At 31.6% G+C, this 25,329-nt stretch overlaps 1 protein-coding gene across 1 annotated transcript; it reads right to left on the reverse strand.

Annotated features, from left to right (window-relative positions):
* Positions 1-632: 632 nt before the first annotated feature.
* Positions 633-23,659, reverse strand: LOC127717902 (uncharacterized). Its single transcript, XM_052223761.1, has 5 exons — positions 23,190-23,659; positions 10,485-10,634; positions 6,156-6,278; positions 5,371-5,491; positions 633-1,585 (listed from the first exon to the last, which is right to left on the reverse strand). Exons 1-5 carry the CDS (start codon positions 23,491-23,493, stop codon positions 1,354-1,356), a joined length of 930 nt encoding a protein of 309 aa, XP_052079721.1. The 5' UTR covers positions 23,494-23,659; the 3' UTR covers positions 633-1,353.
* Between the last annotated feature and the right edge of the window lie 1,670 nt (positions 23,660-25,329).

Below are 25,329 nucleotides of genomic sequence, written 5' to 3' on the forward strand. Positions count from 1 at the left end.
TTTATTAATTATACCAAATTCACATTCTGATATAAAATTTGGTGAAGATATTTTGAGCATTGTTCGTTTATTACCATCATGTGTCAAAGCGTTCTTATTTACTTGCTGTATTTTTTCGTATCCGGAGAAATGATTTAGCTAGTGTTCGAACTTGTAAATGAGTCTTCATAAACACTGGTTTTTTATCAAGAAAATTTTAATATGCTTTATGAAACTTGCATGTACAACATTTAAGATTTCGATATCTTGAAAAGGAATATCATTTATTAATTGCAATAGATAAAAATATTTCATCAGTATAGTTATTGTTTTAGTACATAATCGATCTAAATTCATTTGATCAGAAGTTCCAAGTGTGTAATAAGTCTATTTAGATTGTAAATATTGCATAAACGGTTACTTGAATGACCGACGTCAAAGTCGGGCATTACATCAGAAAAGAATACTAGTTCTAGATTTGAAGGTGTATACAAACAGTACAGTAACTATTCGGTTATTTTTTTTACTGATGATAAGAAGGATATATTTTTTCAACAAAATCAAAATAAGCTTTTTGGCAAATTCAACTATAAGAAGACGTTAATGTTCTATCTTAGATTTCATCCGAAAAATATCTTATAAATAGGTCTGGCTATTCTCTTTCATTACTAAAAGTTAGTAAAAAGTATAACAAAATTACCAAACTTCAAGGCAAATTCAAAAATGGAAGTCCTTACAAAACTGACAAAATCAAACGCTATTTACCAACGAAACAAGTTCAATTCCTGACTTGGAATCGTACCTTATCTCCTCATTTTTATATTGGTACAGGCATTTATATAAGTACATAGTGTAAAGGAAAGTCATTTTGTACTTTACCAATACAGCTATTATATGAAGTATACGATTGCTTCTCTGCAAAACCACGCAACATTAAACCATGAAATAATACACAAAACGGTCAGTTAATGAAGCTGGGGTGTCAAAATGTTCGACGATACAATTTTCTTAAACTTCTGTAAAAGACTTCTGGGTCAGTATACTTTCAAATTTTGGGGGTCACTGGCCTTACTTTCTTGAAAAATCCATATAGCTCAAATTTTCCTATCGAATTTAGTATGATTTTCTGCCCTTGAATCCAAAAAGATTTTTTTTTCTGTAAATTTTTAAAACACTTAACAACACATCATTTTTTGATAGTTTAATCCATATTTTTTTTTCTAGTTTCAGATGATTTTGTTGTATAATGAATGTTACTTGGTAAAATATTTTTGACCACAAAAGTATTTTTGCAACATGCCAGAAGGGATGCTCAGAAAAAGACACCTGATCTAAACTAAATTTCAATGATCGATTGCATCCTGACGACAGTTTTCAGCTGTAGTAACAATAGAAAAGCTTGATTCCTATATCTGGTGTGATTCTTTCCATACTTGGGTACGATCCTTCATAAGCATCATTATTATTAGTACCTTCTGTCTCCCAGAAGACCCATTCCTCAACAACAGACATACCATTGACGGATTGACACGTCGCTCCTTTCTTTAACAATACAAACGGAGCCGCTGTAGGTAATACCATAGGAGAAGTTGTTGAACTGTCGTTTCTGAAAGGTAAGTAAATCTCGTATGAAACTATGCGGCAAATGATTTCACTAATTATATTAGATAAGCCACATGATGGAGATATATCTACATGTAATGAGTAAAAGATAATGAGCAAAGACAATATCATTTTAGCTTTAATAATTTTGATAGTGCATTTACTTCAATATATTATTCTTTTTTTCTTCCATTTTTTTTTTTTTTTTTTTGCTTTTCCAAAATGAATCAAATTTCTTATTTTTTTACTGTGTGCGTGCTATGTACACGGGTTTACTAAAAATGGCATTAAACAAGATTGTATTTTTTTGGGATTAAAAACATGATATCATTGAAATCTATAATTAAAAATGTCCATAATGGCATTATAAATTAAATATTATTAGCTAATATAAAAGGTAATATATATTTGACGTCATTATTTTAAAAAATATTTTAATTTGAGTATATCAGATATGCTACGCTATTTGGAATTTTTCAAATTCATAAAACGACAGTCTTTTGATGGAAATATTAACCGTTATTCGATTATTGGATGTTCATTAGAAAGAACAATCGCTTATCTCAAGTTGCCTGAGCATAATGCAGATGTTCACAATGTACAGGTACATATGTTCAAGAAATTTAGTGTAATGCTTGTGGCAAATCCTTCAGTTATTTAAATTGTTCTTACCAGTTTACGTTGCTATATTGTACAGATAATTAAATAGTCGTAACATATATCAGAGGCGGATTTACGGGGATTCATGGAGCTCATTTATGGTTTGTCTTGTTTGGGGGCATGCCCCCCCCCCCTTTTTCAAAATCCTGGATCCGCATCTTTATATAGCATCCTATTGCCGTCTGTTCGTACTTCAAAAACAATTGCGGTTCTTGTTGTGACGACAGGTTTGGAATTTACTTGACGTATAATGACGAATTACAGATAGATTTTGTGATCTTTTAACATTCCGGTATGTCTACATTGTAGATAGACCGAGTATTTTTTTGTTTTCATGCCCCAGCTAGGGGCATCATGTTTTTCGGTCCGTTCGTCCGTTCGTCTGTTTGTCCGTCTGTTCGTCCGTCCGTCCGTCCATCCGTCTGTCCCGCTTCAGGGTTAAAGTTTTTGTCAAGGTAGTTTTTGATGAAGTTGAAGTTCAATCAACTTGAAAATTAGTACACATGTTCCTTATGATATGATCGTTCTAATTTTATTGCCAAATTAGAGTTTTGATCCCTATTTCACGGTCCACTGAACATAAAAAATGCTAAACTCCAAAACATATAAATGAACTAAAATTAAAAAAACATACAAGACTAACAAAGGCCAGAGGCTCCTGACATAGTACAGGCGCAAAAATGCGGCGGGGTTAAACATGTTTTGTGAGATCTCAACCCTCCCCCTATACCTCTAGGCAATGTAGAATAAAAAAGTATATAACTTGTTTATAAAATAAAATAATACTAAAGCAAATATTATAACTACGAATTAATTGTTTTGTTATGTCGAGTGCTTAACATGTAACATTTTTAAATTCCAGAATAAAAGACTCATTATTTTGTTTTTAAAACCAATAAATGAGTATTATCAATTTAGATGCAATTAACCCCCCCCCCTTTCCAAAATCTCACATGTGTTCAACGATAAAACTTGCCAATATGTGTCAAAACAAACTTTTATATGCGACTGTTATACAAGTGAGAGGTTTAGCTAGCTATAAAACCAGGTTTATTCCACCATTTTCTACATAAGGAAATGCCTTACCAAGTCAGGAATATGACAGTTGTTTTTCATTTGTTTGATGCGGTTGAACTTTTGATTTTTCCATTTGATTAAGGACTTTTCGTTTTGAATTTTCGGTTATTTTTGTTATTTACCTTTGACCACTGTAACCTATGTTCCCAAGCATGATAAAGAAAATTTTGTTTTTCCTATTCGAAATTGTAGCTGACCTACACTGATGTTAAATAATGCTTCAAATGTTGATTAAGATTTGTTGACGTTTATATATATCCGCACACAAAAAATCCTTCGGACGCATATCTTTTAGGAAATATAAACAATTTTTTTTAAGGAATAGTAGTAATACTAAAAACTAAGTATGAAGTAATTATAAGTTTCTCTTTTTGCACTTTAATTTTGGTTCTTTTGAAGCGATACTGCATGAATATTTAATTTCATATTTGATGCACAATTTGGTTCGCGAATTTTTAAGCTGTCTTTGGAAATAGGTTTTTTTTTCATTTTGCCAGTAACTATTGCAATATCAGGTCATTTGTTATAATCTCAAGCTCCCCATATATGCTGGCCCCTTATAAGATTTGTTTACGACACCGTTAACCTATAAGAAAGTCCTGGTGTCTTTCGAAAAATTGCCGTAAATAATTTATATTCCAGTTTGAAATGTTTTTTGCCTTATATTACATGATTTTATCAGTTATACGACTTTTTTTTTTTATTTCCTAAACAATGGCTACGCCTTGGGCTTTAAATCTTCATAAAACATGACCAAGTATTGTCTAACCTTTACATAATTTACAGTGATATATATTATGATTCTGTAAATCCTACAAATGAAACGGTTAATTCCAGATTAATTGTTTTTAGTGTATTTCTGTTAATTTGTGCTTGATAAAATTAAAGTTAACATTGTAGACTCGATTATAACGATATGTATTTCATTTATAAAGATTTACCTTGAAGTGATATCATTTATTTGTAACATGAATCATGGTTATTTTTCCTTTGATCTACAAGTGAATTAACTTCGGTTATATTTAGAGGAGTGCGTTAACTGAATGATTTTTCAGTTATTACACTCTGCATTCCCGTCGTTGACCGCATCTCGTTGGAATAGCAAAGAATGGAAGGAGCTTAAACCAGTGCTCTAACTTCCATTTCAGAAGTTGTTAATGCACAGTCCGGCTCCGCCTCCTTCGAAAAGTAAATAATGAAAAAAATGAAACAAAATGGAATAGAAATGACTATACATACATTTTCCTACTGTTATTATGGTTTGATTCCTGTTTTTATCTTGTCATAATTAACAACATTATAAAAAAAAATATATGTCATTGGATGTTTAGTATTTTTCTCCATTTTATAAAGGTCTATCTCCGTGAATTGATCATGCTTCTAATATTTGTCCCTGGACATTACTCGCAATCAACAACCATTCAAATCAATTAACTAACAGTTGTTGGGAAAGGAAAAATAGTATAAAATGACTTTTATATATCAGTATTGGAAAATGTTTCCTTCTTATCACTACGTTAAAACTCCTTTAAAACTACACGTCCTTTTCGGATTTGAAGGCAGATAAACATTGAATAAAATTTTGCATCTATCCCCCCCCCCCCCCCCCTCAAGAATTTTCGGGGAGAAAAAAAACTATTCAAAAACACATAAATGGCTATCGAGTCTGAATCCATTTAAATGTACCTGTATCTGAAATACAAATCCAAATGTCATCTGCTGCATGTGGTAATTTTCTGAAAATCAAATATAGTATCACGCCACTATTTGATTGACATATTGAAAAGTACAGTAAAGTTTTATTTGTTAGCATTTAACCTTTGACATGTGTCATAGCCCATTAATGTTACAAATCATATATAGCCACGCCTTACTCATTAACATATTGAATTCACTCAAAGCTGCGCTTTTCGTGAATTAAATACGTTAATTCGTAAAAGGAGTGCTATATATATATAACATGTAGCTTTTAAATCAACCACAGTCGGCGTGCGTTTGGAAAAAAAACACAACCAACTGATTAGAAAATGAGGTGTAAAAAACATTTATTACCTGCAACAATAGAAGATTGTGGTGAGATCGTTGGTGAATTCACCATCTGGTAAGGCACCAACAGCCGAATTACTGTTCGTCACATCTTCGTCGTCCCAAGTTATGTATCCAGAGGAAAATCCTATATAAATTAAGAAAAATAGCCAATTCAACGTTTCGTAGAATCCTATCAAAATATTTCATAAACTTAATCTCGCACATGAACATTTTTATCGTTTAAAATATGATTGAGTTTCGTTTCTCTCACACACAACATTTTATGAAAAAATATTCATACCACATCATCTTAATTTTATACATCGTTAACTAAAGGTCTGATCTTCATCTATATATTGCTTTTGCTTATTGACATCCAAACAAAACTCGTTCAATGTTTGTAATAAACAAGATACCATAAGAACTTTTGAAAATTTAAACTTTTAAAGTCTTTTTAAATCTTTACCCCAAAATCCATTATGATCCCAGATAGATAAGTTAAATTAAACCTAAATGTTAAAGAGGAGAATATTTCTTTATTTTATTTATTAAATGAAACCAAAACACATCGGAAAAGAAGTACAATTACCTTTCTAATGTTCCTGTTGGGACTGCTGTAATATCAAATACGTCACCTAAACTTTTACGTCATTTGGTCTTTGGTGGAGAGTAGTCTCATTGGCAACAAACCACATCCTCTTATTTTTATATTTGCCTGTCTTTCATTTGTAACAAATTAACCCGGATCACGAAAGAGATATCCAGTCTATACCATTTCAAGATATCGCAAATTGATTTTAATGACTTACCCGAAGGACAATCTCCAGATTTTAAAATACAATATGATCCCATGGGCCATGAAGGTTGTTCTGTTACAGCTCCCCCTTGCTTCATACAGAACTCTGTCGTTATTTCAGATGTTGTAATTGATCCTGTAAAATATATCAATTTTTAAAACCCATAGGATTCATATGTTGTTACCACAATCTCGTCCTTCTTTCCTCATTTATGACATATAATTATATATTTATAATTTATTCTTGTTATATGCAACACAACGGGTGACGACAGTGAATCAGGAACAGCTTACTCTTCTAGACCACCTAAATTCGACCTTTGTTTTTGGTTTGGTATGCGTCGTTCAAATTTCATTTTAATGTGTAGATTTTTTAACTATTGTCGTTTTTATTTCTTTGGTCATGATGCTATCGGTCTTTATTTTAATTACGATTTTTAAGTGTATCGTTTTCCATTTTTTTAACGTTACTTTGATTCCTCGGTGATACAATATTTTTCTTTTTGCAGTTTTTCTAATACATGGAAAAATAAAAGAACATTTTGGAGGTTTTGTATACATGGACGTGTGTCAATACCAAACAGCAAATGGGCAATAAACCTAAAGCCTAGCCAGACGCCTGCAGTCAAGTGGATGTCGTCGATTGCTGCATTCCATAATTGTTTTTGTTTATCATTATAAACATAAACCAGACCGTTTGTTGTTTTTTTTCGTTTGAATTGTTTCAATTTTTTGTTATCTCATGGCCTTTTATAGCTTTATGAGTTAGTTCCTCGTTGTTAACTTTTGTCCGTTGACCTATGGTTATATACAACCGTGTCATATCTCGTTGATTAATTTAAATGGTAGTAATTAAATCGCCTAAGGCACGTTTATTATTATATTGAAATGAAATTACTCGAGTTGATATCAAGCAATTTTATTATATCCTATTCTCACTCGTTAAAAAACAACTATAAATGTCACTATCTTTATAGTTGTGTTTTTGCCGACTGCATGTTAATCACTAGATGTATTTGGGGTTATTTTTTCGTTACTGAATCAATGACGCAATACTATACTTTTTCTCATTGATATATCGAAAATATGTTACATAAATTTGTGTATGTATGGACTCGTTATGAATCTCTATAACGATAACGTAAACTTTAAATAAAAATATTAGAAATCTACATTTTTACAATAAATGAGGAAGTTGGAGATATTGAAAACGTTTTGGCATGTCAAATAAAAAATCGTCTTTAAGAAAGATCTGAACCAGTGCATGTATGTATTTTCAAATATACAAATATTGTAGCCGTAAAACATCGACATATTTTTTCATGGATGATGAGTATATTTTTAAAATACAATCTAACTATCTGTTAAAAAATAAGTTTACTTAGCTTTGTAATTCACAAGACTGTTATATTTTTTCCAAATTAAATCACATGACTATCTCCAGGAATATTCTTTTTCTATATCTACATCGCCTGGTAGTTCTAATTATTGCGAATTTATCGTTTTAACCCTTTAGTTAGTTAACATGAATACTTTTTTTATATCAAAACAATGCTTATTGATATAAAAATAAGGCGATTTGGCATGAATTCCAATTAGAATTCTATCAAAATGTCAAAGGTCGAAAAAGAGGAGGATACAAAGTGGGAAACCGGAAACCGGAACCATAAGTGGAATAAAAACAGACACCACGGCCAAAAGAAAATACGACTAAAGACAAAAACGGTAAAAAAAAATCACTACATATGCATTTAATGATTGAGCTCCTCTAGACTCACTTAAATCCAGAGGTGAATTCAGAAGTCCCGGAAGAACTAGTAGTCCCAAACTCCGAAACAGCGGTGACGTTGCTTTGCTAAACTACATGTATCTTTTAATTCTAATTGAAAATCATCGTAGCGTAGCAAGGAGGACGTTACCACTGTTTCGGAGTTTGCAGTAGTTCATGTTTTAGTGACAATGAAATTATCAGCTATATGTACATTGCGTAACCGTGCGACCTTCAACAACGAGCAAAACCCATACTGTATAGAAAGCTTTAAAAATCCAGGGATAACTAAATTAAAAAAGTAAAAAATGTATGGCCTAATTTAAGTTTCAAACATTGAACGAAAAACAACAAGGAAAGACGGCAACCAATAACTCATATGAACCAAATGCTCCTGTCTTAGATCAGACACAATTAAAATATAACACGGTTAAGCAGCATATGGGGACTCAATACTCCTGATAAATTGGGGCAATAGGGTAACAGCACAACATAAGTACAAACCGGTTCAACTCTTTACTTGAACATGGATACTATGATTAAGACTACTCACAGGAACATATACCAAGGCCTAGTTCAAAGCCAACTTCAATTAATGAATGTACTATTTTTTTTTTAGATTGAAATACAAATCACTATACACCTCCACTGTATAAAGACGCTATAGACAGTCAAATAAAAAAAATGTAAAATTAATAAAAGTATTGACACGATGCAGGACAATAATTGCTTAAGTGGTTCTCCATAGATAGAAAAATATATTAAATGTGTTAAAACATTGAAATTAAACTCTATTTTAGAAACGATACAGATAGTATATTGAGATCTTACCAATATCGTTTTAAAAATTGATAACCTTTAGGAATAAGCTTTTGAATTCAACGTCACCTTAAACAATAAAACACATGATAGTTTTCACACATTGAGAAGTTTAATTAGCTTAAAATAGCTTATTCAGCTTTTAATGGCTAGTATTAATTCAAAAAGATGTAATACGTCTCTAAATGCATGTTTTGACATTTATAAATGCTTTCGTCTATACAAGCAAATGATAAAAAATGCACGCCATAATGCATTTATGAAATCAGTATATAAAGAAACTAATTGTTCGTACGACATGCAATATTTTTAGCACAATGGTTAAGAATAAGCATGTCTGTTTGAATATAATATTTAAAAGCTTTTTCTTGTGTTACACCTGATGCAACACCTTCTCAGTTCTATTAAATACAGTTTTGATAATGGCAAATTATTGTTTGCTATTTTCTCCTTTCCTGAATGCGCTATTAATTTCACATTTCTACATGGATAGAATTAATTTTATTGCATATTAATGATATGTGTAAATAACAACGATTCCAAAATTGTCTTCTTCTTTTTTTCCTCTTTGTTTAAATCACAATACTGTAAAATTAGATTCATTGCATAACAAAGTAAAATTTTGAAATGCTACATTTAAATTCCATCGATATATCACCCTACATTTAGTCTATTGTATCAATATTTTATTTTTATAATACGGTTTCGAAGACAACATGACGACTTGAAACATTAATAGCTCTGCATTTATCAAAGTCAAAACAACTATAGGCATACAATGTATAAACTACAAATATTATACATAGAATAGCAGCAGGTAGTCGCGTGAAACATATTTCAACATGCCAAGTCTTATTTTTTGCACGAAATATGAATTTACTCAAATTATAGTTGCTCTCTAAAATTATTTGAACTCATTTATTGAATATATTTATATACATAAAAGGTTTTCTCCAAAAATAAGGTTTAATAGAATAAGACCTGATACCTTGAAAAGTGGGACATTTTAAAATGAAATGTATCTCATACTCAATGTCATCCTTACAAAAATCCAGTCTATTACTTCTAGAAATTCTAGAAACAAATATATATATATTACTAAACCTTGAAAAGTGGGACATTTTCAAATGAAATGTTTCTCATCTTCAATGGCATCCTTACAAAAATCCTCAGAATCTATCACTTCTAGAAATTCTAGAAACAAATATATATATTACTAAGCATCGTTGAAGGTCAATATAAAAATACCACATAGTAACAACATTGCTGAACAATGCATAGATTCACAACACTGCCATGGTGCGTCTTTTTTTAAGTGTCAATCTGTCTAAGAATCAGGCTGTGGTGAAAACATGACAAACAAAAACCCACTCAAATTTACATTGATTTAAGTTCAGAGTGCATGAAAATAACGTTCGTTTCCTTTCCCTGTTCTGGTAACTTGAGATATAATTTGGTTGAAATGCACTAGAAATTAACAATTAAGGGGAGACAACTCCGTAAATTGCTATCATTCTAACCATAAATTAATTTAGATATTTTTTAAATTACCAGACACGCAGAAAAAAAGACCTACCATTTCTAACTCAGGATGAGGGTACCTTCAAAATAGGGGGGTTAGGTCGGTGGGGGTTTTCTTCGGCCATATTTTGATTTTTTTCTAAGTTGCCTGATTCTTACAAAGACTGGCACTTTTAACAAACAAAATGTTTCACAATCTATGTATTTTTTGACAAAAACTATTGTAATGATTACCTTTTAAATGAACTGCATTTGTTACAGCTGATAGAACATTTGATCCTTCGGTGTCTTGAGTGATTCGGCCTGTACTCCACGTAGGAGCAGGACATCCGGTTGTAGTTCCCATAAGTCCAAATGATCCTCTTGGCCATAATTCGTTGTTGACTGAAAAAGATAAGTAAATAGGATGAGTTTTGATTTTTTAATATATAGATCATATACTAGTACTATGTAGTTGATGATCAATGAACTGAATAGATCATATATGAATAGGTAAAAAAATTCTTTGGATACTATTCAAGATCTGTCCCGAGCCCCCATAATGTTTCAGACAACAAAATAGTCTAAGGGATCTGTTGGCTGAAGTGTGTGGACAAACGCTGCAAATGCTACACACAGATGTATCATTCAGCAACATTCATGAATAAGGCTACTCAAAAGTACTACATACTAGTTTGTAATGTGCAAAAGATTAATTTTTATTTATATTCTAGAATGTTCTACCTGTGGAGACCGATTTGTTGGTGAGTCAAAACGGTCATTCCATAAACGGTTCAATGGGAATAGAGGCGAGATCATAAAGAAGCCATATAACGCTTTGATCCAACGCTTGAGACAGTCTTACCCAATACCTCGATGACTTCAACCGAATGAAAGTTCTACTGATTAAACACCTCGCGGAGAATCGGAAAATGTCTGGATAAAAGAACTGATTGTATGCACTTTTATATCAAATTAATGGGTCGTTTAAGAGGGTACTATTTCCTGTTTCGTGTGCGTTTGCCCGAGAGAAAAAAACATTGCTAGACAAGTAATTGTCGTTATTTTTTAACCACACTCGAACTTTCCAAAAAGTAAAATAACAAAAATACCGAACTCCAAGAAAAATTCAAAACGGAAATTTCCTTATCAAAAGGCAAAATTAAAAGCTCAAACACATCAGACGAATGGAAAACAACTGTCATATTCCTTACTTGGTACAGGCATTTACTTATGTAAAAAATGGTGGATTAAACCTGGTTTTACAGCTAGCTAAAGCTCTCACTTGTATGAAAGTCGCATAAAATTTCATTATATTGACAACAATGTGTGAACAAAACTAACAGACATAATAGTTAAAAATGTCAAAAATTTACATAGACAAGGGATGGCATATTTGTCTTGTTTAGGTATATTTTATTTGCTTTATGAGAAAACGAAAAGATTCATTGAATTGATAAAATATTAAAAATATTAAAACTTAATCCCAGTCTTGTATAACATATACTATTCAGTGCTACATACAAAAAATAACTTCAATATAGAAAAATTAATACTGCATACAGCAGTAAATCTACAATAAAGAAATGTAATGCTGCATGCAGAAGTAAAGCTACAATGAAGAAATTTAATGCTGCATGCAGAAGTAAAGCTACAATAAAGAAATTTAATGCTGCATGCAGAAGTAAAGCTACAATGAAGAAATTTAATGCTGCATGCAGAATTAAAGCTCCAATAAAGGATATCTTATGCTGCATACTTCTAGAAGTAATATATAAAAGCTCCAATAAAGGATATTGTATGCTGCATGCAGAAGTAAAGCTGCAATGAATATTCTCATAGATAACTTCAGTATGATTTCAACGCATCTTTTATGTGAAGATTGTATGCCATTAATGCGTCGGATCAAATAGTTTGACGATCACCTTTCTTACATGTACTACGGTTGTTGTAAACTAGTAAAACGGTAAATGTTCATTGTCATCCAAGTGTTTATGTAATTTCTATTAATTCAAAATGATGCTAACTTGTCATATGTATGGAGTCCAAATGCCACCAGCGAAACATAATAAAATTCAGATTTGTGTTTGGTAGATACATCTCTGAGGGTGTGGATGAGGGTTTACAGATGGGTAAAAAAATAAAGCATAGAGAAAAATGGACCAAAAAAATAAAGAATAGAGAATAATGAGGTGATTAAATATAAAGAATAGAGAATAATGGGTAAAAAGTATAAAGAATAGAGAAAAAAGGCTTGAAAAAAAAGAGAATATAAAAATGAAGGATCCCCATCCAGACCCTCGTCTATGAACACTTTCTTCTCATCTTATTGTAAAGGTTGGTAAGATGGTGTGTCAATGATATTAACCTACATCCCCTTTATTTGAAATGTTAATACGAACTTTTAATTATTTATCACTTTTCTGTGTTCTAGTATAGCAATTGATTGTTTTGGTTACTGTAGTTTGAACATTTCTTAAACAAAAAATAATAATTAGGTTTATAGGTAAAATTGCAGCTTCTATGTGTTTTAAATAAGTTCATTTTAATTTTAATATATCATTTATAAGCAATCAAGATGATATCACCAATTGAAAGCTATACCAGTAATGCATTTGTATAGTGGGAAAATAAGCAAATGGTGATTTATATTCTTCCATATTTTTTTGTTTCAATAATGTCGATTATTTTTCTACAATATGCAATACAGTATAAAAGATAAAACAAATTTTTGTTTGCATTATTCGAAATATAATTATGAACTCGTTATGCGCATTACTCTTCGGTGCACTTCATACATTTAAATGCATTTTCAAAATTGCTTCATTCCATACATCCAATCATACTTGAATATAGATAAAAGAAAAGCATATTGTTTGAAAATCATAATATTTTTTTCAAGTAATAAAATAGATACAAACGAGAAATAAATAATACCGTGAATAAAATCAGACTTATTAATGAGACGGAAGTATTTGTTTAAGTTTCAAATTATTTGCAAAGGAGAAAAAATGATGCCATATAATTAATTTATCTTCCCATTTAAATAACGAACAATTTCAAAGACTCAGAAATTAGTTGTCAGACTTGCTGAACCTTTACCGCGTTTATAGTGAATGCATTCTAGTTTCAAAGTTCAAAACCGAATTTTATACTAAATAGACCTCCGTGTACCCTCATGTACTGGAAAATGATAATAATCCAATGGACAACCACCACAACAATAGAATTACCCATAAGGCACCTGGAGCAAAGTACACTTCATGCAAGCAATTAAAAGCATTATAGTAAACGAAAGATTATTATTGCATAGTCGTCTGTTGAAGTGCTGGATATACCCGGTATCAAATGTGCACTCATCAGGCGCAACCTGTTAGCTTAAAATAGGTACGTTAAATCCGATACCCTGTTTTTATTTTTGTTAATATTGGCAAAGATGGAATACACTTTTGATGTTTGTTTGGTTCATCTACCATATTTCTTTTTTAAATCAGAAATGTATACGTTTTATCAAAATTGAGGGTCAATTTATCGTTTACAAGATTATGTCTTTTTTGTCTTCCCCAACCAATTGAAACACCCCCCTCCCTTTCCCCTCCAAATGATATACTAGATGACAAGGGTGCTGAAAAATGACGTTAAATACCAACAACTAAACCTTTAATAAAGAGCACATGAACATAGTGGCAACACATGCTACAAAATAAAGTCTGGGGTATACTGCTTTGTCGGACGAATATCATATTTTACTATAAAAAAAATAGTTTAAAATCACAATTGTATTTGTTTTGTTTTTTTTCAAATTATCGTCACCCTATACCCGTTTCAAAATTTTTTGTCTCAAAATTTATAACTGTTGTTATTTGATACAACATTTTACACGAAGAAAGCTATTTTTACGAACACAATAGGATAACAAATTGCACGTAAATATAATACTACTTTGTATGGTCTCATTTTCTTGTTGTTAAAATTTTCTTGGTTTCATCCCATACCACCTAAGTTTAGAAAATACTTATTGTGCAATTAAATATGCCCAAAATATGCATAAAATATTTACATCTAGACATATAACAAACAACAAACAATCTGTTTTTTGCTATTCTTTCTATGTCTTTTTTCGTCAAGTTTTACTTTTAACACAACACTTATATTGTATATGAAAACGCTGAGACATCTGTTTTGGTTCGTTAATTTTCTCATCCATGGTTTCGCTGTCTAAAATTAAATGGGCTTTTTTCATTCAGTTATTTAACAGAAGCGTGACAAATGCTTTCATTTTGAACTACTTTTTCTTGCATTGTCTTGTATACCTAAATTTACTCCTTGGATTGACTGGTTTAAAGAAATGTGGTAATTCCTTTACATGTACTTCTACATTTGGAGAGTACAGCCGGCTACAGACTAAAGTCTGGGAGAACATGAGTTATATGTTAGATATAACTGACTTTGAGCTAGCTTTCATCAGGGGCAAGTACTCTTATATAGGTACTTGGTGTCTATTGATTTTACGTTACTACTTTTTTTTTTTTGCGTCCTACCGATCTTTTGAGTTAAGCCAATTGCAACTGATTTTTACAGTTTGTTCTTATGTTGTGCTGTTACACCACTGTCCCAGGATGGGAGGGTTGAGCGCTCACAAACATGTTTAACCCCGCCACCATCTTTATGTGCCGGTCCTAAGTCAGGTGATGCAGTGATTGTCGTTGGTTGGTGTCTGTCATGTTTGTTTTTCTTAAAATGTTTTGTTATATAAGTTACAATGTAGGCCGTTCGTTTCTCGTTTGAATTGTTTCACATTTTCATGTCGGGGCCTTTTCAAGCCGATTTTGCGGTATGGGTTTTCCCATTGTTGAAGGCAGTACGGTGGCGTATAGTTGCTAACTACCATTTCATTTTAGCTCTGGTGGGTAGTTGTCTCATAGACAATTCTACCACATCTCCTTATTTTATATTAACATCCATTTCTTTTCGACAGTTTAGTAAAAAATAAAATTACAAAAATCCAGCTTTGCTGACACCTACACTAATTCAATAGCAAAGATAAGTAAAAATCAAAGCTAACATCCATTGATTCTGAATATCCTTTATATCTTTTTAGGAACTGATACAGAACGAGTAACTCGACTTGTAACTTTTTACGACCATTTGGCACAAGCAAATTATCACGCGGGTAATTTCATAGATTATAGTAAATCCTTAACTCAAAAGTTATTCCAAATTGACAGTAAGGAAGTCCTACTTGTGTCATATTAGTTGTACAGTTGAAATTACGAATAAGTGTAAAATGTCAAGGTAAATACTAGCAACATGCAGGATAGAGCATGCAACAGCGTAAAAAATGGATGAGAATACAAACGGACCAAAACAGATGTCTAAGTGTTTTCATTTAAATCATATGGGCTGCGTTATTGAAAAACTTGATAAAAAAATATACGTAGACAGAGCACAAGGGCTTGTTTGGTAAACCAGATGAGGTTTACTGTCAATGGCGGTTTTTGTATAGGATAGCAACCGCCATTGACAGTAAAACCTTATCTGACCCACTCAACAAGTCCTTGTGGCGAGATTAGCAAGAACCAGATTATTTGCTGTTTGCTTAATGTCTAGTTGTATATAGTTAATGCATAATTTTTACAACCTTTTGGCACAAGCAAATTCTCACACAGGAAATTTCGTAGATTATAGTAAATCCTTAACTCAAAAGTTATTCCAAATAAACATTAAGGAATTCCTACTTATGTCATACAAGTTGTACAGTTGAGATTACGAATAAGTGTAAACTGTCGAGGTAAATACTATCGACATGCAGGATAGAGCATGCAATACAAGAGAAAACATATCTGTCGACAAAGGGTTTGACTAAACATGCTAAACCCGTTCGAAGAATGAATACCAGTATTGGGACAAATGAATGTACGTTACATGGTTTATTTAAACAAAAAATGTACATATGTAATGAACATTGTTATGCGGAATATCTCTTAAATAGATAAATAGATTATTATATTTGGATCCCCCCCATCCCTGCCCCCAACTGATGAAAAAGAACCAATAGTTTTTTGCCGATTGCCAAATCGCGCAAATCTATTCTGAATATACAAATCAAGAAAAATATACCAACCACGTTTAAAATCAGACAAAGTCAATAGATTATGACATTTTCTTATATTTTTCCACATCGGCACTAATGAAATGTAAGCGATGTGTGGTTTTTCTTCTTCAGAAAAAATAATAAAAAGAAATGGAAAAAAGCACACGAAAGCCTGAGAACTTACGATATAAAATATAAGCAGACTTTCGTGTCAAAGACGCAAGACAAGGTTGAAACATGTAATTTGCTGCTTGTTGTCGAACCTTTAGTCACAAAAATCAAATTTGAAATTTCTCTTTATATTTCATTTAGGAGGGTGTGGATGGGGGTTAACAGAATAGAGAATAATGGGCAAAAAATATAAAGAACAGAGAAAAATGAACTAAGAAAATAAAAAATGAGAAAAATGAGGTGCTAAAATATTAAGAATAGAGAATAATTGGCATAAAGTAAAAATAATAGAGAAACATGGCCTAAAATATTAAAGAATACAGAAATGAAGGACCCCCCCCTTTCCAGACCCTCATTTAGCATTCAACATTAGCAGCGTCAGACTGACAATTTTCGGAGAATAATTTGCAAATTACTACTTCGATATAATGTTTGCTGGAACTACATGTTATGCTGAACAAGGGTTTTTTTCTATGTATCTTGCGTCGACCATTGTACTTTTTTCACTGTCTCATGACCCAGTCATGTTTGCCTCTGTTTTTAAGTTTATGCTCCATAATTGTATGTTACAATGAAAACATTGAAATGTTTACATTAAAATTTATTAAAAACTAATTTATAGTCTAAATCAATCACTTCTTCAAATTTTCAACGATATTTGGTCAATCAATATACTTAAAAAGGTTGATTACAAACATTTTTTTTATGATCTTCGACTTGCTTTGCAAACAATGCATACCTAATTTATTTATATTTATTCTATTCCGGGACGAAAATACATTAATTCAACAAATGTCTATTCGAAATTCATATTTCAAGTGCAGAGACATCATGGATTAATATTTTTGTTTCTTTACTTTATAATTATGTCAATTGAAGATAAATTTATTGCTTACTTTTTCTTATTTAAGGTGGTACCAAACACCTTGACTAAAATTAATTTGGCTCGTTTAATTTTCATAAAATTTTGAAAAAAATATTTACTTTGACCCTTTGACAAAAATATAAAAAATTCGAAAAACTTGAACCACACACTTTGTCGGAAAAATTTCATTGTATATATAGCAGTTTGACAAACACTAATTTTGATCATTGAGAAGCTTGATATTTCTTAACAATAGAACGTGATTAAAACGAGAACATTGTTAACAGTTAACAATAAATATAATCGATCGTCAGGTTTTGAAAGGTTAACAGTAAACAATAAATACAATCAATCGTCAGTTTTTGAAAGGTTAACAGTAAACAATAAAAACAATCAATCGTTAGGTTTTGAAAGGTTAACAGGTATGAATGTCGAAAAATTTGAACAGACACTTGCAAATGATATTATGTTGGATACGGGACAAAAATATTCTTAGCAACAAGCTATCTAATGACCCCTTGGAGAATTGCTGTCACTGTATAGCACCACCACAGGATATAGGTACCCCAAAGCAGTGGAATAAAATGTGAAGTCAGGTAAGGTCAAATTCTTCTGATTTTCATTAAATTCTATACGTTTTGCTGACAAGTAAAGTTTTATGATACTGATTCCTAATAATGTAGCTACTATTTAGGGCTGATTACGATCCTAAATTGACTATCTATCTCTTCAAATCGTCAAAATCGGACCGGGTGGTACCTGTTCAATGAAGAATGTGACGAGTTCAAACTTATTAAAAATACATTTATCCTTCAACTATTCATTTGACGTTTTCGTAGAACAAAGTTACATCATATGTAAGCTTCAACAACACTGTATTTTGAAATAAACTATTGTTTTCACAGAGAAATTCATGTAATTAAAGCGAATAAATTGCCTATACCAAGTCAGGAATATGACAGTTGTTTTCCATTCGTTTGATGTGTAGGAACTTTTGATTTTGCCATTTTATAAAAGGACTTTTCGTTTTGAATTTCACTTGGAGTTCGGTATTTTTGTTATTTTACTTTTTTGTACGGCGAATAGGTTTTTTACTGTACGGGGAATTGAATAAATACTGTTTGCTATAATTGTTTCTTTGAATTCGAGGTACCTATATTCGATGGTGATGCTACAAAGTGACTTCAGTAGATGAATTTCATTGACCATTTTTCATTGGTCCCCTGTATTACTGGTAACCAACAAGAAAATTGAAACAAATAATTATATAACAGTGGATGTTTTTACTTAAATTAAGATAAAAATGCAAATAATACGGTTTGAATAGCTATTCGGTATTTTTATTCAAATATCTATTTACAAAAACCTTTTTACCATTCGAAAATGTGGATTGTGTAGATAAGGTTCCAGTAACAGTGGACGTCATCGTTGCTCTAGCATCAAATCAAATTACATACCGATGGCTCGATAACGTGTCTAATCTAGATTTGCAATTATGTTCTGAACATCTCTTAACTTAGTAAAACTTCTATGCGCAATCAATGCACGTTTACTCTATTAAATCTGTCTTCAATTAAATTCAATCAGATATTATTATCAACATGTTTAAATGAAATGAAAAAGTAAACTTTTATTTTAGATTTCGATCTTAATGGGTTTATTTTTAACTTTTTTCAAACATTAATATTCAATTTTTCCAGGTAAAACGCGTACTTTTTTTACTCATAAAATAAATTTCTTGAGTGCTTTGCAATTCTGTCAAATATTCTGATCTTAATGAATCCTATTTATTGGGTCAGGATCAAGGGAATGTGGAAAATCGGTGTTGTAACGTTATTTGTGCATTGTGCATATCCGGCCAAGTAAATATTGGCAAATTGATTCCAAAACACCTTTTTTACAAAAGTGGTTTTATTAGTTATTTACGATAATTGATTATTTCCACTTGTTTGTGTAAATATAATAAAATAAGACTTTAGCTTTTTTCAAAATTTGTACGTCAAAGGCATGTAAATTTTACAGGAGTTTGATAAAATATAGATAAATTTAACCATAAATAATTAACGGCTGTTTTACGGTTGAAAGTTATTTAGTGTGTTTCCAATCTTTTGGGAACCAATCTTATTATCTAATATATTGAACTCTTAATCGTATAAAAATGCTTCACAAAAGTATCATGAAAAAAAAACATTATCCCTGGCAATGTTGAGCTTTGACTGCTTTCCTTAACTTTGTGCATGATCGTACTTGAAAGAATAACCTTTACATATAACAATAAGATGTGGTAAGATTTATCAATGAGACAACTCTCCACCAGAGACGAAATGACATAGAAGTTAACAACTACAGGTCACCGTACGGCCTTCGACCTTTACATGTATGGGTTTTTATTACTACCACTGGATCTCTATCGCTGCTGTTGGGCTAAACGCCATATGCGTTCTTCTTACTTTCCAGTTCATAAATTTAGGTAAATTTTGCTTAAACTTTAGTTGGTTTGCAGTATTCTTGCAAAGTTGGCTTTCAACGCTTTTGGCTGCTCCTTTTGGGCTAAGTTGGGTTTTATGCTATCAACAGTTTTATATTTTTACTGTCAATCTTTTCCCGAGCGTACGAGATAAAAGTTACTACAGAAACATGTGATGCGAGTACGGCAATCATAAATATATTCTTAGCTCAACTGGCCCAAAGGTTCAAGTCAGCTATTATCATCATTCTGGGTCCCTCATCCGTTAACTTTAACTAAACATCTTCTACTCTGAAGCTACTGGATCAATTTGAACACAAATTTGACCACAATCATCATTGGGTATCTAATTTGGAAAAAAAATGAGTCCGATGATCCCTCCTGTAATCAGACATGGGTAATCGTAATCAGTTATCGTAATCAGCTGTAATCAATTACATTATGCAATATAGTTGCATGTAATCAGTAATCATGCAATTTCTTATTACAAGTAATCGTGATTTAATCGATTACAATGTAAAAATCAGGTGTAATCATGATTACTTTTAGATTACATTCATACGATTACTTGCTGATTACAAATTTTGTAGTTTTTTGATATACAATATAAAAATAAGAAGATGTTAAGTATGAATGAAAAAAATTATCAAAATAGTATTCACTGTGATTGACAATCCCTGCCTGCAATCCATCTAGGCCGATTGCAAAAAAAAAATAGAACATAGAGTAAAATGCAAAATTGTCAATTATCTTGATTATAGATAAAGATAGAAAAAATCTGACCAGGGAAAAATAGTTAGAATGTCTACTAGGTCTACCAACTATCCATTTACATCAAACCTGTCAGATAACATAAAAATGATCAGCAAGACAAGATCTCTAGATATGTCAAATGGCATAAATCGTCAAACGATTCCTTATAGAATTTTTTTTTTAATTTGCAATTTCAACTATTTTTTTTCCAATTTTGTCTGTTATCTAAAGAACTATAATTAATAGAGAGAATGTTCAAATAGAAAAAAAATATCAGTAAGACAAGATCTACAAATAAGTCAACATGGCCAAAATCATCAGTCGATTTTTTTATAGGAGTTTTTGTCCTCAAATGACGATTTTTTTTATCATTTTTTGCGTGTTTGCCTATTAATCTCTTGAAAACTATGATAGATAGGAAAAACTGTAAACAGTAAATTATCAGCAAGACCCGATCAACAAACATGTCAAAATCATCAGCCCACTTCTTATAAGATTAAATGCTATATAGAATGATGATTTTTACCCATTTTTGTGTTTTCGGTAAACACTACAGAAGTATATAGAGTAAAATTCAACAGCAAAAATTATCAGCAATTATTATACAAGATCAACAAAATTGAAATTTTTATAGTCATGAATTATATTCTAGTCTACAATATTGGAGAATGGTTATTATTGAAGATGCACATAGATGCAGGTGAGCGACACAGGCTCTTTATAGCTAGCCTTTAGTTTTTGTTTCTTTGAGAAGAATGAAAGAGGATATCCCTACTAATGAAATAATAGATGATGATTTTGTTTCTATAAAAATATATTTATTTTGAACAATAAAAAGCTGTTTTTCTCCAATCGGCAACAGGAGGAATTTCTGGTTGACACAAACAAAAATTGCAATTTGACTGAAATGTATATCACGTACTGCGCTTACTACGATTTGACAATGTACCGTTCTACTTTATAAGGGGACTCGCTGACCAAGTGGTCTAAGTAGTGCAACTATTATATTACTAGCCTGTCAACTCTGAGGTTGTGAGTTCGAACCCGCACGTGGCAGGTGCATTCGACTCCAATCTTAATTGACTAGAATAGTCAGTTTTCCTACCGAAGGTCGGTGGTTTTCTCCACCAATAAAAACTGACCGCCATGAAATAACCAATAGTACTGAAAGTGGCGTTAAGCACCAATCAATCAATCATTCAATCAATTAATCTACTGTATAATGTCAACAAATGAAATAACCGTCTCAAAACTTTGATAGTATGCATTATTAAAGTAAATCGCAGGGATCATGTATACCTTTCAGTCAGGTCAAAATGATTTTTATCTTGCGATCGACCTTACAAATACATGTTGACAGATAGCTTGAAGCTGGACAAACGTCTAGTATACATTTATAGTCTCCTGGTATCCCGCTTCAGTTGTAAACGACCGGTTCTGTTTACCTCACAGTTCAACTTGGGGTCCTCATCGCGGTCCGCCTTCAAGTCCTATTGTTTTCATTAAAAACAAATCCAACGGTTTGGAATTTAAAAAAAAAAACAATAGGATAAAAGCAATATTCGTACATTGCAGGAAAATAAAAAAATGTAAATGTACTCGCTACGAAACAGGAGAAAAGCTCTGCGAACCTCGCTTTTCTCTCTGTTTCTAAAGCTCTTACGAATGAATTTTATATTTTCCGACAATGGTTTCGGCTAAATCGTATCCGAGGAGTAACGTTTAACAGGTAAAGTTTAGACTGATAAATCTGTCTCAAATCTTATCGATATAGGCTTGAGCGTAGGTATCAAGCAAGGGGACGGTACTCGTCAGTCTAAGATAAAATTATGCTATGTTACGTACATGAGTAGCGTTCACAAAGTGTTATGGCTAAAAGACGAAAACTACGACTTTTAATTCCATAGCGAGTCGGCAGGTGAAAATGAAATCGTAAGCCCACGAAAATTGTGTCTTATGTATTACCCTTCCGGAGCACCTGATATTACCCCCAGTTTTTGATGGAGTATGTATTGCTCTTTCTGGTAGTTTAAGGATTTTTATTGCTTGCTCTGCTGTATGGGTTTTGCTCATTGTTGAAGACCTTGTCTCATTGGCAATCATACCACATCTTCTTATTTTTATATTGTTTGTATTTTCGTCGTCTTTTCGTTTGTTTTTTTGCCAGAGCGGTTACCACGACTTATGGGGTTTGAATGTCTCTTCGGTATCTGCTTCCTCTTTTTACTAAGATTTTATTTCATTTAGCGTTTTACACACTTTTATTCAGTCGATGTAGAAAATTTGTAAATTAACCTTTTTCAAGTAAGGAATCAATATTACATTTTTAATTAAATTTAAGAGAAATTGAAAATGAACATAATAAAGAATGTATAATAACACAATAACCAGTAACTTGTAAAATTGAAATTGATTTTTTTTTTTATTTGGGAAAGGGGGGGGGGGGGGTAATATATAATGCTATTTTTCTATAAAAAAAAAACATTTATATCTTCTTTTATCTAAATATAAATACCTTTTATCAATTACAAAAAAAAAAAGAAACTAGCAAATTATTCATACTATTTCTGTTATTTGATGATGAGTAAATTTTGTTTTCTTAAAGCTTACCTTTGCGCCTGTACACAATTGTATTCGGCGAACTGACACATGTTGTTACATCCGAAATTACGTTACTGAACAGTCGACACTTCCGCGTTTGTAAATTGTGTGAAAACGAAAAACACTCGTCCTCTCGAGATGCGCATTTTTCTGCACATGAAAGTTTCGATCTAGTAGTCAAACTATTTACAAGAAAATTTTCGCAATCGTGACCACTTTCTGTTGCCTGTTTGATAAATTTTTCATCTATCATTAATGCTATAACATTCGTTGTGAAAGTAAATAATATCCCGAAGTTAATTGATACACGCATATCTATTTCAATTTGATTTACATGTTCCAATGTTCATGCTATAAAGTTTCTGATACAATTAGATTTCCCGCACTGAATGCGTAGGAATTTCATGGATGATTTCTGTTCGTCGATATCTTAATGGGCACTGCTAAGTATTCTGTATTTACCACTCTTTAAGTATTCAGTATACCATTAACGGCGTTCTTAGATTAAACAAACACGAAAATCCAAACAGATAAATCGGGACTATTTTAATGAACATTGCTTCGAGTTATTAATTAAAATATTGGAATAAAATAGATACATTTAAGCTTCACCACACTTTAATTACTTGAAATTAGTTTAATTATCACAGAGATGTCGGAAATTAAAAATGTACCAGAAAGAGACGAACAGTATCCTGAAATGAACTGAAAAACAACAATTATCAAATAAGCGAATTTACGGTCCGATTTACTGACTGACTGGACATTGCGTAGTAAAAAGCCAAATGGATACAAGAAAAACATCTGTAGTTTTTAAATGAGCGATTTGCATTTTAGCCCTAATCTGATCTAATTGGGTTTCATTTGATTGTAGATCTTTGAAATGTGTCTGTTTTATTTATTCTCAACTTTTATAGACAGGGGTCGATTTAGAGCGTGCCATACGGTCTGATATATATTCTATAGTATATATACTAAGTCAAAAAGATAAGCAGCAAATATTTTTAATTATATCCTAAAATCAACTAATCTGTACTTCTGAACATAATAATAAAAAGACTAATGTATCAACGAAACTAGACCATAAGGGTTAGAAAAAATATCAAGTACTTCATAAGTATGATTTACTTGTGTCTCATCCATTTTTTTTTTTTTTTCATTTAGCAAATAAAATATGTTTTAACTAAACTATTGAATATGAAGGTGAAACCAACTTTTTTGGGAATAATATCAGATCATTACGGATATCTTATTTGATTTATTTGTCTACATTTGGTCTTCAGAAATAGTGAGATCACATACACGTACCTCTATCATAGTCGTGTATATGTTCCAGTTGATTTGTAAATTATGGATTTTGTTAAATCCATGAAATTGCAGCAGTTTTGAAAATCACTGAACTGATTAGTGAGTTTATTAAACCATGGTTTTGACTAGAGATTTTACAAAACCCCTGAAATAATTATGAATTTTTTTTTACAGATTCACTGATTTATTTCAGGGATTTTTTTAAAAATCCATCTTTTTGTTTAAATAATTAATTGAAAAAAGACAAAATTATGCCGTTAGTTTTTTAGTTTGAATTGTTTTACATTTATCATTTAGGGGCCTTTTATAGCTGACTATGCGGTATGGGTACAATCTGTTGGGCCTTTCCTGACAAGTGTACAATCGCTTGGCCAACTTCAAAAAATACACTGCATATGTATTTCATTATTTGTTTCTTGTCAGTCCTATTATATTCATCTATGGTTTTTGAAATAAAAATTAACATAAATTCAGTCATTTTGCCGATTACAATTTAGTAGTTGAGAATTGGCCTATCTCCGTATTGTACTGGGTAAAAAGGCAAAAGAAAAAAAGAGGGGGGGGGGGGGGATTTGTGTAAAAAAATTTAAGAGGTAGACGAATCCGGCCTTAAAGTGATCAAATTGACTTTTTATGTGCAAAGATAGGCAAATGTACCATATTTTGATTTGCTTAACTCACGGTTTTCGTTTTAATTAAATTGGTAACCGCTGAATAACACTGAAAAATGCTATCTTCTGTTAAGACACACACGATTTCGACCTTGCGTAGACATGCGTACAATATATATCAACGTTTTTTTCTTTAAAATGATAACATTTTCAGAGAATGAAAACGCATG

The sequence above is a fragment of the Mytilus californianus genome, unplaced genomic scaffold (assembly GCF_021869535.1).
Source record: "Mytilus californianus isolate M0D057914Y unplaced genomic scaffold, xbMytCali1.0.p SCAF_1, whole genome shotgun sequence".
Lineage (NCBI taxonomy): Eukaryota > Metazoa > Mollusca > Bivalvia > Mytilida > Mytilidae > Mytilus > Mytilus californianus.